At 42.0% G+C, this 18,834-nt stretch overlaps 1 protein-coding gene across 2 annotated transcripts in view; it reads left to right on the forward strand.

Annotated features, from left to right (window-relative positions):
* UNC80 (unc-80 subunit of NALCN channel complex) overlaps positions 1 to 18,834 on the forward strand; it is a 130,493-nt gene that overhangs the window by 6,978 nt on the left and 104,681 nt on the right. For both annotated transcript variants that reach the window (XM_075153728.1, XM_075153727.1), the window contains exons 3-10: positions 1,769 to 1,925; positions 2,772 to 3,070; positions 5,698 to 5,821; positions 7,637 to 7,710; positions 8,162 to 8,301; positions 12,194 to 12,455; positions 17,426 to 17,560; positions 18,199 to 18,421. In XM_075153728.1, the coding sequence (XP_075009829.1) occupies positions 1,769 to 1,925; positions 2,772 to 3,070; positions 5,698 to 5,821; positions 7,637 to 7,710; positions 8,162 to 8,301; positions 12,194 to 12,455; positions 17,426 to 17,560; positions 18,199 to 18,421 (1,414 nt within the window). The remainder of the gene's footprint in view (positions 1 to 1,768; positions 1,926 to 2,771; positions 3,071 to 5,697; positions 5,822 to 7,636; positions 7,711 to 8,161; positions 8,302 to 12,193; positions 12,456 to 17,425; positions 17,561 to 18,198; positions 18,422 to 18,834) is intronic.

Below are 18,834 nucleotides of genomic sequence, written 5' to 3' on the forward strand. Positions count from 1 at the left end.
CCGTTTCCCTTTGTAGACAATGCAGCCCCCAGCAGACTGCTCCAGGAGTGATTTGAGGTGTCCTTTCCCTGGTAGACATGTTATCTGATCCTGGTGCTAAGAAATACACATTGCTGACAACCTAATCTATGGCCCATTATTTTTGACTAATCCCCAAGAAGCCAGCAGTTTTTTTCCACATACTACAACTAATGCCCTCCAATTTCAGCCGTTGTTCCATAAAGTAAGTCTGATGAGTTTTCTCACTAGAACCTGGGGTTTCTAGTAGATGACTTCCTACACACTTACGTTTGTTGGCAGCTCTGATGTTTATTGTCAGGTTCAGTTTGTGTTGCTACAGGCTTAGTCCTCTATAAGCACACTCAGTTCTGAATACCCCCCAAATACATCGGTGTAAATCATACAGTCCATCTCCCCTTCCCTTTGACTATGCCTGGTGCTATTGGGGAGTTTCTGTCTTAGGTTTTAAGCACAGATAGATGTGTGTTTCTCTGCCTCCATGCTGGCCAGAGCGGAGCTGTTATGGGAATGCTGTAAAACCACGATGGTGTGGCACTGTGCTTGCACCGGGGCATCTTGCCTCTCGATGGAGGAGCTCATGTCTGCCCACACCGGCGGATGTGGCCACGACGTGAGAGAACAAATGTGCACAGCTGCTGGGATATGCAGAAGAGTGCACGTTACCGCTGGTTAGCATGCTACGCCTGGGAGTGGCTGGTCATTTAGGAGAGCTAGGTTACGGCTGCTGCCCTTTTTGCTTTTCTTCTTTGTAATTAAGTCTATTCTTATTACCCCCACACACACACTTTTACAGGAAAAATCTGTATGACCAGTGTTGAAGGATAAGCTTTAGGAATCTGGAGTGAGGGCATTTGAAGCATCTGTGGTCATGAATGCCAACAGTTACTTGTTTGCCCAGAGCCTGATAAAATTGGTGAAACAGCTTGTGAAAAAATAGGTAGCCAGGAGGCTAAGCTGGTATGTGGCAAGGACATGCTTTATCAGTAACGTATTTCTTTGCTTTAGGAACTTCAGTGGAGGAATATAACTGCTTTTGTGACCTATAATGAGATCTTTGTATCTGGTCAGAGGAAGAACTTACTGAAATGGTTGGAGCAACTAGCAATAAGGAACTTCCTTAGGGATTTCAAAGACAGATAGTCTTATTTTGTGTTGCTTGAGGTGGAAATACTGACCTTGCTGCAGCCATCAGCTCTTTTAAGTGTTCACAAAACCATTACATCAAGGCTCAACAAAAAATTTTGTACACTGATTATTTTTTGTGGCAGGGTGTGAAAACATTTCCTAAGGCCCATATACCTTTAATGGGTTGCCCTTTATATTACACTAAACTGAAAGAGCATGTGTGTGAGAAGAATATCCAGCTCTCAGCTCCACAAATACAGGCTTCATTGGCTCCTGCGACTTCCAACAGGATTACTGGCAAGCCAGATTAATACCCAGCACAACTGTAAGTCTGACTTGATGTCGGCACTTACTAATATACACATGATACTTGTTTTAATTGTTTTTTTATTACAGAAAATATATTGAGCGGCCCATTCATTTCTTAGCTAAGTATGTCCATATGTCTGGTGACCTTTAGCTACAGTCTGTGTCTTTCAGGAAAAATATTCTAATATGTGCTTTAGTTATATAATGAAAACTTATAAATTACAGGTTTTTAAAAGAGGATGTTGCATGTACTGGAAGGTATGTGCAGGAATAGGTGTACAGTGTCTTTTTTTTTCTTTGTTCTTTCTTTCAGTCTTTTGAAAGAGTTTTAGTAGAGAACAAGCTGCATGGCCTTTCTCCAGCTCTCTCTGAAGCCATCCAGAGCATTTCTCGCTGGGAACTTGTCCAAGCTGCGCTCCCGCATGTGCTGCACTGCACCGCAACATTGCTCTCCAACCGAAACAAGCTAGGTTAGTGCTCATGTGAGTTTGTTTTTCCACTACTGAAGTTATCACTCAAAATATGACAGATTCATGCTCAGGGTGCCGACATACTCTAAATCCTAGAATCCCAGTTAGTTCATGCTATGGATTGCCTTCCTTGATCTGTTCTCATTTATAGCAGGGTAACCTGTGAGAGCTTCCCCAGTGAAGTTAATGGTCTGATGAGCTGAAGAGTCAAAGTAGTTCAATAATATTTTGCTAGTTATTTTCCAGAGATAAAAGAACTAGCTTTAGCAAAAGCCTTACCACCCAGCAGGCATGGGTTCTGTGAAGGAATACATATTTCTTTCAACACATGGTGCAGTGCCCAATTGCAGCAGGTGCTTTTAATATCTTCAGTTCTCTTTTTTTTCTTTTTCTTCTTTTTATTCAGACTAAGGCATTTGATTCTCAGCAGATAAATCAATCAGATAATAAGGATAGGACCAGGTCCAAATGTAACTTACTTTACTAGTCTTTTACTGATTTCAGCAGTGATTTCAGCAGGCACTTGCTTCATGAGACATGCCATTCAATAGAGTCAAACAGACAAGACTGTCAAGCTGACATCTTTTAGGAGCACTCTATGTTCATGCATTCATTTGCCCTGCAACTGACATTTCAGGGACTGAATGCTGTGAAGTAAATGGAGACTTGTGAATTAGGAGGTTTCAAACATAATGAAACAGAATGCTGATACTTTTAATGGTAGAATTTTAATTTTCAAATGCTTATCAGGACGTTGGATGCCCAATTTCCTGTGCGGCTCTGAAAGTCTCAACACTACAGTTAATGGAACTCCTGTGAGATACTGTGATGCATTTTTCCATCCAGGACATCAGGATAAGCTTGGAGTAGCTGAAACAAAGCTGCTTCACACTCTTCACTGGATGCTGCTGGAGGCCCCTCAGGACTGCAGCAGTGACCGATTTGGAGGAGACAGAGGCTCTAGTTGGGGAGGGAGCAGTAGCGCCTTTATCCACCAGGCTGAAAATCAGGGATCACCAGGACATCCCCGGCCCAGCACCGTGAATGATGAGGAGGAGAATAACAGAAGGAAGTTCTTCCAGAACTCCATGGCCACAGTGGAGCTCTTTGTGTTCCTTTTTGCTCCCCTTGTCCACAGGATTAAAGTAAGTCGAACACTGGTGGGGTACTTGTGTGGAGACACCTCTGAGCAGGAAAAGAATGATTCTGCCTTTGTGATTGTTAATTAATTCAGCCTACAGTGCACACTGAGTGACCACTGGAAATGTTTTAACAAGCTGGCAGAATACCACTGCCATCATGAAGAAATACTTCCAGTGACATGAACAATCACTACAGCATCAGGCAGACACAAAGAGAAATAAAGCTGAAGTGAGCCATTTTCATTGGGAATGTCAAAGATCTGTGGCCGTTGTGAAGTCTTTGGGACCCTGGAACCTGCGGAAAGGATTGCAAGCTTTAGCTTGCTCCAGTGATTCTCAACCATTGCTCAGAAGGGCCTTGCTAGCTTTTCACCATGGGGCTGCCACTGGGATTTGTTGTTGTCATTACTAATCATCTTGATGCTAATTACCAGGAATGCGTGGTAGTGGTATAAGCATGGCGGTTGCAAAGGCAATTGAGCATTCCTTTGTTCTGAAGTTGGAAGCAGGCTACAGGCTTCCTGTCTGCCAGGGTCCCTCTGTTGGTTTTATGCTGAGTGCATCAGCTTTGCAGAGTGGTGTGATGAGGAGACATTTTCTGCATGCTCTGACGCCTGTCTCTTGTCTTTAGTCTCTCTGGAGGGCTGCCGTTAAGCCTTTACATTTCCAGCTAGGCCTCGGAAGAGAAACTGTTTCTGGAGAGTAGGTGCTTGGAAAAGGTCTATAAAGTCATGAAGTGATGGAGGCTGTTATCTGTTCTAATCCAGCCTTGTATGCTGCAACAGTTGAAGAAGATAAGAAAGTACAGGAGATAAAGGATGATCTTTTGGTTAAGGCAGGTGAAAGCAGGTCTGGAGAGCTAGATTCTTTCCCTGCTTCTGCCACTGAGTTCCTGTACAGTATTGCTCAATTTATTTAGCCCAAGTTTTTCATACTTATTCACTAGTTCCGCATTTTCTCTGTAAGCTACTGGGACATGACAGGAAGAAATGCTGAATTCTTCCCAGTGCTACACACACAAATGCGGGCTGCCCTTTGAATAAATGAAAAGAAACTGGAGGTAGACTCTGGCTATTAGAGATTAGGTTTCAAATTTTTTTGTATTAATGTTTCTGGGATGTAGTTTTCCATTTACAAGATGGGGTTAATAACAATATCTCAGGTTTACCGTGAAAATCTCTGAGATCTCTGAGATACTGTAGTGATGAACATTGAAAAGCCCATGAAAACATGCATGTTTCTGTCATCAAAGCAAAGCTCAAAAAAGGTGAGGTAAATGAGGCGTGTAACTGGCTCACTAAGTCAGCATTGTCCCTTCTGTGTTTCACAGAGGGAGAGGTCTCAGGGGAAGAATCCTATCTGATCAGATAATCAAAGGTAATGCATGTGCTCAAGGAAGATGATATGTTTGCACAGGCAGACCTAAATGATGGAATTCCTAACTTCTGAGAGGATTTATGTATTTAGCAATGTGTTTTTAAATGAGGCATTTGGGGGGTGAGGGGGGTGCATGTAATCCTGTAACTTAACAAGTGTAGATAAAAGTGTTAGCATGACACCAAAAGCTAGCAGTGCAAAGTAAAAATGCAACACATGTTACTACTGCCACTTCCAAAAGCCTTGCAAGGTGCTCCTCAGTAAAAATAGTAATTAAAAACAAGCTTAGTTTATAACAAGGCTTGTAAGCTTGTTATGACGAGATGGCACTAATGAAGAGTAGGGAATAGAAGAGCTGGAGAGCTACAAGCAGTCAGCTCCTGCCATTCCTTTAGCTCTGTTTCATCATCGATTTCAACCGCTGAGGCACGTGGAGCTATGTCAAGAGGAGATGGTGGTGCAGCTATAATTATGCTGCCAAAACTGCTATTACCATGTTTGTTTGCCTTATGGGGATAGCTGGACCATACCAACATCACTGTCTCCTAACGTAGATCTGACCTGAGGTCAAGAAAGTGCATACCTGCACCTTGATCCTGCTAAGATTTACCGGTGTACTAATTTACATGATATCAGCTACTTGCATATGTAAAACAATGATGGCACAAATGCAAGTAGTACCAGTGTCTCTGTGTGGACATAGCTGAGGTGCTGACGGTGCTAATAATGATAACATTATTGTATACTGCGATTTCATAGTGATTCGTTACATTTCATGTTTCCTCTATTTCTAAGTAATGTTTTAATATTTAGTATTCTTCCTCTTTTGGGGCAAGAAGTTCAAGTCTCGGAGTGTAAATCCTGAAGTTGAGATTGAATACTAAATACAAAGTGGTTATATATGGTCAGAAGGGATGCTTTCTGACACAGGAATGGCCTTTTCTTTTACAGCTTAATGTCTTGGAAAAAACGGAGTTCATTAACTCGTATAGAAATTTCATTTGGAAAAAGCCTCTTGTATATTTTTGTATGGAGATTTCCCTGTTATTTTTTATAGCTATGCTTGAAATGTATTAATGTCTGCTGAGTAGTGTCAGTGTCCCTTGAATTAGCATATACTGACCACAGAACTGCACATGGTATCACTCATTTCTTGTAAGATCTGTGCATCAGAGAAATGACAGTCTTTTTAGACTGGAAACAACATTCTTTTTTGTGAGCTTGTGTGATACAACCTCTGTTTGTCTTTCTAGGAGTCTGACCTGACATTTCGGTTGGCTAGTGGCCTTGTTATTTGGCAGCCTATGTGGGAACACAGGCAGCCTGAAGTTTCTGCCTTCAACGCCCTTGTAAAACCAATCAGGAACATCGTTACAGGTCTGTGACTTTGCTGTGGTAATGTAGCTCCTGAGAGCCGAGAAACCTTTCCTTTGTTTGCCTGATGCTGCCTTACGTTCTGTAGCCATCATATTTGAAAGAATATGTTAATCCTGCAGGAAATAGTCAAACCTTTGAGAGTAGTTTACGGTTGTTTTCCCTCAGAGTCAACCGACATTTGCATAATAATTAGATAGGAGATGAGAGAGAAATCACAAATAGGAAATTAGTTATAACAGTATAACAGTGGAGTTACCATTTCTTGTCAGCCTCATATTTCTGTTTCACCATATCTTCCTTAGGGCAAAGGGCAAAGGCAATATCTAGCAGCCGCCTGACATGGGTGGGGAAAGCTTTCCCAGGCTGGCACTGGACAAAAATTAACAGTGAAGAGCACACAGTTGGCGATGTAGGTTCCCCTCCTATATAAAATTTGAATTTCGCCATGTTATGAAATTAAACAAAGTAGTTTCAAGAGGCTCCAAAGAAGGCTGAGGTTGTGAATTCACTTTTGTATACTGGAAGGGGTTGCTCCTCCTTTGTACTTCAGCCGTAATGAGACTGGAGTTGGGTGCTTAGGCTTCCAAGCCTTTGTGTTTGGCCTAGTTCTAAAAAACTTTTTTTACTTTTATGTTTTTAGACAATAGTTTCGCATAATTTCTGCAAGGTAGTGAATTGAAAGTGTGCTGGGTGTACCGCTGTAGCATTGCTTGCTCATTCTCAAAAGCACGGAACTGTAATTTTCACAGTAGTGAAAATGTGGTTCGCTAAATCAGATTTTTCTGATGACAAGTCATTTGGGATGTCATATTTTGTTCTGAAGGCTTTGTAGGCTTCTGGGACAGTCCAGAATTGAAAAGGTTCAAGTCTTTCAAATGATTTAAACCCATCTTTGACATCTAGCTCTTCTTCCCTCTGCTTCAACTTCTGGAATTAAAAAATAGGATTTCAACCGTGGAACTAACAAGAGGAATTAGTCCTAAGTTGACTGTTGGAATTTTTTCCATAGATGTTGGAGTGTGGTCAGAAAATCCCTAAATAACTTCAGGAGTAAAGTCTGAAGTGAAAATACTCTGTTATGTTTTGAAAACGTTTTCAGCAGAATGGAAATAGAAATTGGAATGAGGTTCTTTATGTCAAGGAAGATTCTGCTATCTTAGCATTGTCTCAAATTGGGACAAAAAAGTTAAATTTACTTAAATTTTCCTTCAAACAACAAATTAAAAAAATTCTACTGAAGCAGGTTTGCAATGTTTTGTTTGGAGTCAGTCTGATACTAAGTCACATCTGAATAGCTTGCGATGTGACAGGATTGCAAGAATTGTCATCCTAGTCTTTGTGATGCCCTTGTTCTTCTACAGTATCGCTGTATGACATGTGTGTGTTTCCTGTGATGAAGGCATCTGTCAAATTGGAAATCACAATACATTCTGAGAGATGTAACCTAGAAAAGGAGCTGAATATATGTGAAAATAGGAGGAGGAAAAGCTCTGGAATAAAAGGCACTAGTATGCACAGGAAAATGCAATTTGATGCCAAGTGGATTTAGGGTAAAATTTACATTCAAATTTAATTTTAACGAAATAGAGATTTTCAGTAGACAATGTTGTTGACAACACAATTGAAAGAATTGTGCAAAAATTAAAACAGTCCTTTTTTTCTTTTTCTTTTTATGGCTGTGGCTAATGCCTAGGAATTCTGCAGCAGAGAGATGCTACTTTGGGTTTGTTTTTGTTTTCTGGTTTATCCTTTCAATAGTATGTTTTAATATTAGAGGTGATTCCTGAAATGTCCTCCTTTGACTTCTTTTCTCAGCTAAGAGAAGTTCTCCCACCAACAATCAGAGCGTGACTTGTGAATCCCCTAATCTGGACAGTGGACATACCGAGGTAAGTTCTACGCTAAGGTTAGACAAGCTTGAACAAGGAACTGAGGAAGGTGGGGAAATTAATATTGAAACAGCACTTGCAGTTACACCGGAAAGTATTCCATCTCCACAAATCACAGTTCTTCACAGTTCTTCCGAAAGCTCCCAACCTTGTCTGTAGTGGAACCAAAGGATATTGAGTATAGTTGTCAGGATCTCTTTGGCCTTACCGTATCTTATAGGATGGAAGCCTGATCTTATGTATTTTCTTGGGCAAGAGCCCTGTCTTACCCTTTGCCTGTACAATGCCTAGTACTGAGAACCCCCAGGCTTGATTAGTTTCTCCATGGTATTACCGTGGTATTATGGTATAAGTAATAGTCATGTCTAAGCACAAATTGCAATAAGAAAACGAATATGGAAGAGATAAATATGTTTATATACCTATTTCTTTTTATTACAACTATCCAAAGGGACTACAGGTGGTCTGTGAGACAACCCAGCCAGATTCTGTACCTCCAAAGGCCACTATTTCAGCATGTCATCGTGGAAATTCCTTGGATGGAAGCGTGTCCTCCCAAACCTCTCAGGAGAGAGGTACCACACATCCCAGGTACAAACCCCTTCAGCAGAAAGTTAGGCTGGTGTGACTTAATGGTGGAGGTCATAGAATTCCTTTATTTTGAATCTGCTGTTGTCTGTACGTGCCAAGGGTCCTGGATGTTTAGCTCAAACTCTGAATTCAACAGATCTTGGTTCTGGGTGATGAACAAGGTGGTGACATTTGATATTCAATGCCACTTTCATTGGAGGAATCTCTAGCTGACCTGTTGAGACAGTTTCTTTGGTCTTTTCTAATGTGTCGGTTTCTTATAATGAAAGACACTAGCAAATAACCTGCAGGTTCAACCCTCCTTAGCTAGATTCAGCCTCAGGCAGCTGGTATCTTTTCTGACTTCCTTCCGATCAAATTTTCTTTGCCTTTAGCAAAGGATTTTTGCAAGCCTCTCTCCATTGCCTTCATTATGCCTTCTCTGCATCCTGCTGCTTAGCTTGCTTTAGACTACTGGCCCAAAGGAACAGACTAACAAAGAAGCGCAGCCACACAAGCATCCTCCCAGCTTGTCCTGCAGAGCTCAGGCCATGGTTTTCCAGCATGGCACTGATAAATTAACTTCTTTTAATCTAGATTTGGGCAGGTAAAGATAGAACCGGATTTTCAGTAGTGCTGGGCACTCGCTACTGCCATAAAGTAAACGAAGCTGATGAGTGTTTTCAGGGGGTGGAGAGGGAGGGAAGCCTAGCTATATTTTTAGATCTCTATGGATTTAGGCGTATCACTTAAACTCCTCCTGAAAATTTTGGTCCTGTTGCTTATCTCTTTAGGGAAATGTCATATCCAAAACACTGCAGTGTTTTAAGAAATTGCTTCATTACAGAGACAGAAGAAATGTGGGATGGAGTGGGTTTCTGGATATAACCTAGGAACAGCTCTGATTTCTCAAAAAGGGGGTTGATGCACCCTTCCACTGGTGGAAGGGGCAAGGCTGTTCTCTAGGGTTCTGATCCCATCAGAAGGCTTCCCTCGGGATTTTGTATCAAGCCTGCTGTCAGTTCTGGGTCTTTATTTAATTTGTATTAATGTGAGTCAGTAAAACTGAAGTTGGGGACAGAACTGCCTTTCTGTATGTGAACACTACTGCTCAGAGAGTGCACAGCCATAAAAAAATAAGCAGCCTTTTAAGAAGGCAGCATCAGGTGATCAGTTTGTCAAGCTGGGTCTGGTGGTTGCTATGGGGATGAAGCCTCAGACAGGCTTTGAAGAGAGCATCATTATGTCTCCTCATTTGCAGGACTCATTGATCAGTTAAAACTGTACAGGGAGCTTTGGTTGCCAAGCAACAGACAACTGGGGAACAAATGTTGTTTACTCTACTTACCAACAGCCGCAGTATTCCTTTGTCCTTGGGCCGGGGTTGAGGGAAGGCTGCCTTTCCACTCTCCCTGCAGTCACAGGCAACCAAGAGCTGATTATGTGAACGCTAGGTTTCCTTCTAAATGAAGTGCAGAGTTTCATTTCTGGTTCCTCAGACACTTCTTGAGCAAATGCCTTGTTCCTCTGATCCTGGCTAATCATCCCTGCTCCACTCAGTGAAATTCTCCATTTACAGGTGATACAGTTTAACACTGAAGCAAATAAAGCCACAGCCCTTTATCCAGCTGCTGTCTTGAACACAGCCTGGGAAACAGGCTTTGCCGGAAGGACTTTAGTGACAAATGTTTCATAAGGAGAACATGCCTTGCTCCAAGCTGTGTCGTGCCTCGGGTTTGCCTATGCCGCATACAGGGGAGCATGAAAGACTGTTTAGACTCAGACACTGATCTGGGTCCTGCAAAGTGATGCATTTGCTACTGAGGTGATGAGCTTTATTTCCTTTGCTGGGATGCTTTGAGGCGGCATCTATGTGACACAATCTTGACAGTGACAAAAGCAGCCTTCACATCAGGTTTATGGGGATAACTATATCATATTTCCATTTATCATTATTTTCTCTTTCCTAATTCAGTTTTTCAGGTTTTTATAACAGCTCTTTTTAAAGTCATCAAACTTGTAACATTTTTACCTTGAGTACAGCACTAGGGGAGAAGCTTTGAATCTATAGATTGCATATAGTGACATATGTTGACACAGACGGGCTGGTCTGCCGTCGCCAAGTGCCTTCAACATTGGCCTGTGGGGCTGGCAGCAAACCAGCTCCTGCAGGTTTGAGTTCTAGATGCATGTATTGCTCCAAGCCCAGCCTTGCCACCTGCCCCCCGTTTCCAAGCGTGTAATATGGAGCAGGGTTCACATGATTCCAAGTGGTGTCAATGTTCACTGCAGACTTCTTTCTCCTTTGCCAGTCCTATATCTGCCTTGGATGCACAGGGCAGCTTTGTGGCAATGGGCAGCGATCCAGCAAAGCACTTTAAGCCCGCACTTCACTTTAAGCATTTAGAGGTTCCACTGGGCAGTATTGCCGCTTGTTCCCTAATGCTTTGCTGGACTGTGGCCTTGGATGCCTTCTTCAGAATGTGGTGGTATCCAGCTGGAGATGGGGGTGTCCCGCCAATGCTGTTTGCTTGTTGTTTAGCAGAATTGGTAATATAAATGGTTTTTAAAAAAAAATATATCTGATGTTCTTGTGACGATTCCCAAATGCCTGAGAATACAATTCATGGAAGTACTGTGGATTTTTACAGAATCCAAAAATCACAGAAGTACTCAGTTCATGGAGGTATGTTTCTAAGACACTGAGTGGAAACTTTCAAATTGTGTGCTTCCACAGGCAAAAAAAATAGACAGATCTCCAGAGTTCCTGCCCCACCCCCTGCATTTCACACCTTCTTTTGCTGTGTGATTCGCATTCCGCTGACTCCCTTTCACTGCTTCTTTTCTGACAGATTATCTCCTAACAGCTAGTGACTGTACAGAGGGTAGATCAGGCCAGTTTTACTCTGCTGGGAGAGAAGTGGTGTAAAAAACAAATATGGAAAAAGTCAGGGCATTGCAATAAGATTGACTCTGAAAACAGATATGGTCCCATTGAAATCTGAAATCTCTGGAGTCTCATTTCTGAGGCTTACTACCGACATCTTGTTTTTGTGTGCACTAAGTTCTACAATACTTAGGAAATTCCGTACTAAAACCCATCAGGAAACGACACCACCTGAAAGGCAGGAAAATCATAATGAAGGCTAAAAATGGTCCTTTTCTCTAGCACACCTTGGCAAAGAGTGTCCATAACAGTAACTTTTACTTGTATAAGAATCAATTTAATTGGCTTAAAGGGTTAACTAACTTAGCTGCCCTGCCTGCTCCTTCTTAAGTAAGGCCTGATGTGTACAAATGTAAGCCACTCCTAAATACGTATGTATCAGTAGTATCTGAACAGCAGATGCTCAAGGGTTGTCTGTTTCCAGCTGAACAAATTATTCAGTTAGCACAGGTGCTGGAGGCTTATCTTCAGACCACAGTTTAAGAAAGCAACCCTATCCAGGAAAACACTTAACAAAGCATGTACTTGAGTACTCTAGGGAGCTGAAAGCTGAATATCCACTTAAGCGTCTTCAGTAATGCTTTCCTCAGTCAGGGCCTTAGTCCCAAAGGGTCAGTGTCAAATGTCCCTGCAAGCTCAAGCAGGTACAGCTGTGTGCCCATCCTGGTGATTTCTGCAGATGGTAGGAGAATGAAAATGGCTTACAGCTCCTGATGAGTGGCTAAATTTTGGGCCTCTTAGTAGAGCATTTGGGTCTTTTGGGGTGGACCAGCATGCGTGCTAGGACAGAACTGGTTTCCAGCTATCAAAGAAAACTTCATGGTATCAAGAGTGGCCCCTTAAGAACAATTGAACATACAAACTTGTCAGATCATTGTTGGGTGGTTCTTTATTCAGAGAGCTGAGTATCTAAGAAGGGCTAAGGAGCCTGACAACTAACATTTCTACTCCTGCTTTTTGGAACAGGGTGTCCTTGGTGATCCCACCATGCCAGAAGTCTCGCTATGCCACGTACTTTGATGTGGCAGTGCTGCGCTGCCTGCTGCAGCCACATTGGTCCGAGGAGGGCACACAGTGGTCACTAATGTACTACCTGCAGAGGCTGAGGCATATGCTACAGGAAAAGCCAGAGAAACCACCTGAGCCGGAGATCACCCCTTTACCAAGACCTCGCAGCAGCTCCATGGTGGCTGCTGCACCCTCTCTGGTGAATACCCACAAAACTCAGGTAAGCAGTTGCCATCAATAAGAAAATAGCAACTGTTGTGGTGATGCTGGGAAGTGATGGCTGGACAACTAGTGAAAAGCACAGCTTTGGTGTTGGTTAAACTGCCTGGAGGTCAGATATGTGCATCGATTCAAAAAGAGACCCTGAGAATGAGGGTTTTGGAGGCAGCACCTGATGCAGAGTGTCAGAGCTGGTGACTGCTGAAAGCTTGATTGGGATTGATTTGGGATAATTAATGAAGGGTGAACTGTGATAACATTATTTTTTAATGTGAGAATATATTAATGTAGTTGTCAGAAGAAATCAGACTGCCTTTGTGTTACAGTATAATGTTCAGGACTCACTGAGCTTCTTTGGTGTAACCCCTCAAAAGAGAGAAAAGGAATTGCACTTGGTACAGCACTGCACACTCCAGGCAGACACTTGGGTTAAAATATTGGAGTAGACTTTGCGAACAGTCGCAGTAAGCAAAAGCCCTCCATGTTGTTGCCTCTTCTCCTGCTGCTATTCTTATTGCGTAACTTTTACCTTTATATTTACCCACAAAACCTCAGTAGACAAACTGTCCTAATAGGCGTCAAAACTTGTTTTATTGGAAAAGGAACTCCAGACTCCTGACCTCGGTGCAGTAAAGATCTGTGTTAGAGCTTAAATGTTTTTTCTTTTGGGTAGCTTGCTGCTGTTCCAGGGATAAAAAGGGGATGCTGCTGCAGTTTCAGTTAATCTGCTTGTTGATTTGTGCTACTTTTAGGTTGTGCACTCTTTTCCTGTCATGTGGGCTTTTAACAGCAAATTCTGATTTCCTAAGTTGATGGAACTGCCTAACAAAATTTAATACAGATTCTATTTTTGCAATCCAATTTTATGACACACCTCAAGTAAAAGGCTCTACCTTCTGTTAATGTTGCTGTCAAATGTCTTTTTTGAGTCAGAACTCTCAGAATTTTTGGTGTTTTTTTGTAAAATCCTTGCTTTCAGTGTGGTAGAGCTCTGGCAGTTTTTCACCTGTCATTTTATAAGGGAGAAGGGTGAAATATCTTTTCTCCTGTACAGCCCAGATGCTCATAAGCCAGAAGATAAGCATAAACAATGTAAATATTAGTACTGTTATTTTTAAATCTCAGGATTTTATAGCCATTTTTATGATTTTATGAGGGCTAGTGGTAACTTGTGGTTTTAAGGGCTCAGCAGCAGCAGTATTGTTTAAACTGTATTATACTTTAGTGTCATTTCTATAAAATGTTGCCTGTTTCATCCCTGTAAAAGCTTGACATCTCTCCATAAAGGCCAGGTGATATGAATTACTATTCAGGCTTAATCTACCTTTGCATGGGGATTTTATAGGATTGCTGTGCATGTACAGAAAATCCTCCTTAATATCATCTGGAGGGAGAATTGGAAGATATTGCTGTTAAAGTGGTTCACTGTTCCCATGCATATACTGTCCCTTTGCCTTTGCTCATAACAACCCAGTTATTTTGCACATTAACAAGTTCAGCTATTAGTGCAACAGGGAGCGCAGTCAGTGGTTCTCAGCACAGTGGCAGCATGAATGGGGTTGTCCTCCATGGGCACTGTTTGCACTAGTATTGTGCTGGTTCTCCTCTATACAGTGAAATGCTTCTCTCCTTTCACACACTTGGCTATTTCTTGCTTTTCCAGGCTGTTTCTCTTGCAGAAGATTCCTTTGCTCAGTTGCTCTTCACTAACATTTTTCTGTTAAAACCATTTGGCAATTCCACTGGGTACTTTCTAGCTGTTAATGTGAGGACTCTGGCCAGGGCATTCTTCCCTCCAGGGCTAGGTTTGATTGCTTTTAGTAACCTCGGTGTCAGTCCTGTGTATTTTTACTGTACTTCATCAAACTGGAATCCTGTTTAAAAAGGTTTCCAATTTGTTACGCAGAACAGCTGTGATGGAGGAGGTGAAATGGTCTTCCATGCAGCAAAAGTTTCAGCTTATGCCCCCCTTCTTTACAACTCTGAGGGCTGAAATCTGTGCAACACAGAGACACCTAGGTTCTGTTTCATCCCAGCCAACTTAGGCTGTAGGGACTTAACTTGCTGTTCTTAGATTCAGTCTTATCAGTTAAGGCTCCCTGCTTGTCAGAGGAGAGAATGCCACCTCCAGAGGGCTAAGATTTGTCATTTCTTTCTATCAACACAGGGGGTTGTATGCTGAGACTTCACCAGCTCATCGGACAGAGGGATATGCTCAAAGCCTGCTTTTTCAGTCTAGATCTTAAATGCCTTAAATGTCATCTTTTCTGCTCACAGGTTGATCAATAAGTTCTCAAAAATATTGGCACTCTGTTTCAGTGGGATAGATTTAAAGTGGCAGGCAGAAACTGATTGAAGACAAAAACAGCTGCCTGCAAATCACATCAGGGACCAGTAGATTTTTGTGGTAAATCCACATTCTTTCTATTGTTTTAGGCAGTTTATCAGGGTAACTTCCTGTATCTCCCTCAGCAAAACTCTCGCACTTCTTGTTGGTTTCTGTCTGCCTGAAATCACATTTCAAATATAAGCTTCGGCTAGGGCAGTTGGGATCGAGAGAACGTGAGAAACATCCTCCATGTATTGCCTAGTAAACTGAACAGCAAAGTAGAAGAAGATTCAATGCAGCATGCCAGCACTCCTTGTTGCGTAGGAAAAGGGGTACTGGATGGAGAGTGAATGAAATGAATACCAGCTTCCTCTAGAAAGTGACTTTAGTCTAAACATATTTCAGACCTGGCAACATGTGATAAAGGAAACCTGCATTGCATCTGTATGCAGTGAGTTCAGTATAGGGACAGGTCTAGGAAATGAAACCTTCGGAGCCTCACAGATCTCTACAGTCTTGCACTAACATTGCAGGGGCAAAGAGCCAAAGCTTAAATTAAGCATAAGACCAACGCAGCTGTAGTGCTTGCTGCAATGCTAATATAAACCCAGGAGTCTCAAGTGTAGTATCTTGAATGTTGAGAGAAGTACTAATGAGCTGGTAGCCTTACAGTCATGCAGAAGGAAGGCAATAGAAAACAGAAACAACAAAATCTGGAGTAGCAGCCCCAAAACTGTTTTGCTTTCTTATCCATCTTGTGCATATCATAATTGCCACATAGCCTGTTGCACAGAATAGTCACATTTTTAATCAGTCTTCAACAGGAGTGCTAGCTTGATTCATTAAAATACATCATATACCACACTGTACACATTCAAGGTTATTCTGTAATTTGGTTTTCTAGTGTTGTTTGCTTGATACCTACCCTAAGCGGATTTCAGAACTGGGACTGTGTCTTTCTTTCTCTTTGTATGTCTTGTATCACAGTAGGCCCTGATCGTCACTCTGTCCTTTTGGTGAACAAAAGCCACCTAATACAACACTGATTTAGTAACTAATGGACAAAGAGAATGAATCTGAAATGAATTCATACGATGTTTTCCAGCCAGAAGAGGCCAGAGAGCTGTAAAAGCTGAGAACCAAGCCATATGAAATACTTGCTGGCCTCGCTGTTGAGAGCACCTAGGATTGAATCCTGATTTGCTGTCTATTGGATTTTACATACGTCTCCTCCCCTGAATCTTTAGTTAAATATGCAAAATGGTTTAAGAACATAGCTTGACTGACTGTGACTGAAAACAACTGTGAAGAGGAATCTGTCTGTTGTGTGTTTCCTTCATTTTTGTGTTGATAAAATCAATAGGAAGGATTCAAGGGTAGTCTTTGATTAGTCTGAAAAGTGTCTGAAGAACGTGTGGTCCCCAGTAGCCCAGTGCTGCAAACACTGTAACTGGTGCTTAAGACTTCAACTGCAGAGACTGTCACCGGCTTCTGCTGGACTTTCATATGCATATAACTGCATAATTGTGTATTGCAGAGCTCGTCTGCAATAGGCAATCTGGCTAGCCAGAATCTAAACCTCCTGTACCATAGGAGTCGCTTCATCTATTGTTGGCGTATGGCTATCTCTGAATTGAAAGCAAAAAGGTATTTTAACATGACCCAGTTGTTTAGCAGAACCTTTCTGATGGGGAAGCAAGGAAAAAGAGCATCTCCATTGGAAACAAGCTGATATTTAGGCAGAAGAAAATTATCCTGAGGGAATTTGGTCAGGTCAGCTGCACAAACATCTCATGAAAAGTGGCATCAGATCTTTAATGAGAACAGATGGCCAGGAGCTGAGCTCATGCCACCTTTTGTAGCAAAGCCTTTCTTTACAATAGGCAGCTGTAATGTGTGTGGCTCAGCGCAGAAGGGGAGTAGGGGGCCCTCTACTGAACTGTCAGTGAATTAGTCTCAAGGTTTTCACTGTCGTGGGACATTCTGTGCTATAGCTATAGAGGCTGTCACAAATATGAACTATGATGAGAACTATGATGGACAGATCTTGGAGCACTGTTATGACAGGTGAAGGATGCTTACTGACGTAGAAGTCTTAGGTTTCTTTAGTGAGTAAATAAAACTTTTACAAATCAAGTCTTTTGAAGGGACAGTGCTGCTTATTGCAGTTCAGTTCCAAAATACATGTTTAAGGGCATATGTTACTAAGGGCATATTCTCTTAGATCTTAAATAAAACATTTCAAAAAGGTAGCCATTGTGATTGCTCATAAATGTAAACCAAGGCCTCAAGAAGATTGTCGGATACCTAGAGTCATACCTGGCATCAGAATCAGAGTAGAACAGAACATGAGTCTTCCATGCCACTAGACCACACTGACAGCTGCGCCTGAGGCTTTCGGTGGCAGCACAATGTGCTGTACTTTTTGTCTGTGGTGACAGAAATATTATACAAGGTCAATAATTCTGGGAGTTTCTAAATTTTGTTTGTTTGTTCATTTGTTTTTCTTTAAATGTGTGAATAGAGTTTTGTGTAATTTCCTCTACAGTGCTCCCATGACAGCTCTTGGAAGTAGCTCTTTTTTTTAAGCTGATTATGCTCCATTTCTCCTTGTGCTTATTGTCTTCTTTTGGGAGCTGCAGGATCTTACAATGAAATGTAATGAGGAAGAAAAATCACTAAGCACAGAGGCATTTTCCAAGGTTTCAATGACCAACTTGCGTAGACCAGCAGTTCCAGATCTCTCCACAGACCTGGGGATGAACATCTTCAAAAAGGTGAGTGGAAGAAGATTGTACTTTAATTTACCTATGATTCAGCACCTCAGTGTCCTGCTAAGTAGCATCTGAAGGTCTGCTTGGACTATATATTCATGCCATATGTGAGATTAACATCTCTTTTCATTGGAAGTGATTCTGTGTGTTATTACTTAGGTTTTTATATGCACATTCCAAACACAATACTGAAATCTTTATACAAATAACTGTCCTGCTGAAGCTGCGTGAGGGGAGGGTACTCAAAGAGTGCTGATTTTTAAGTGCTGGTGCTCACTGTAGTTCCAGCTAATTCAGTGAGTTTTTCCGATGTTTTCACCTCATGAAGCTCTGGGTTTGCAACCATCCAAGATACTTAGCAGAGTTTTGTGGATTCTATGAATCTAGCTCATGGTCTGAGAATGTCATAAAATTATACAAGGACATCCATCCCAGCCTAGGGCAAGACTGAGTTCCTTTAAATACTCATATGATCCCAGAGTGCAGATAGTTGCTATCAGGGTAAATGGCCAAGATAAAAAGCTCAGAGCGGAAGGTTGCACTTGGGCCACACATCTGTATTATCTTTTTCCCTCAAACGGTAGTTTGCCATGCTTCAGAGCCTCTGCCTGCTCTTGTATTTGCTCCTCTTCCTCCTGCAGTTTAAGAGCCGCAAAGAGGACAGGGAGCGTGAGCGCAAAGGGTCAATTCCTTTCCACCATACTGGGAAGAAGCGGCAGCGAAGGATGGGAGTGCCCTTCCTCCTCCATGAGGATCATTTGGATGTCTCGCCCACTCGCAGCACTTTCTCCTTCGGCAGTTTCTCTGGAATCGGAGAGGACCGGCGTGGCATTGAGAGAGGAGGATGGCAAACCACCATATTAGGTGAGATATTGTTATCTCTGCCTCAGATTCTGTGTCATTCCTGTCCTGAACATTCAGACAACAACAGAGGCTCTTTATTTCTTCATCCCTCCTATTGCCACCTTATGTCCTTGGCTCTGTTTGCAGCATTACACACCTGTTTGTAGAAGTGGCAACTGTGCTGACAGCAGACCTTGAATGACTTATGCTTTAGTTCACTTTTTCTCTGAAAGCTACCATCTTTACTGGAATAATAGCTACTGTAGCAACCTGTAGTCATGTCTGTACCACTTCAATACACTTTCCCTGAGTGGTGGCAAGCATTGCACAACTGCAGCTTAAAATAGATTCAAGGTATAGTTGCATCCTCTTCTTTTAAAAAGAAATCTCTGGAGGAGCAGCAATATGGTCATTAGGAGTATGGCAAAAAATAT

The sequence above is a fragment of the Calonectris borealis genome, chromosome 6 (assembly GCF_964195595.1).
Source record: "Calonectris borealis chromosome 6, bCalBor7.hap1.2, whole genome shotgun sequence".
NCBI lineage: Eukaryota > Metazoa > Chordata > Aves > Procellariiformes > Procellariidae > Calonectris > Calonectris borealis.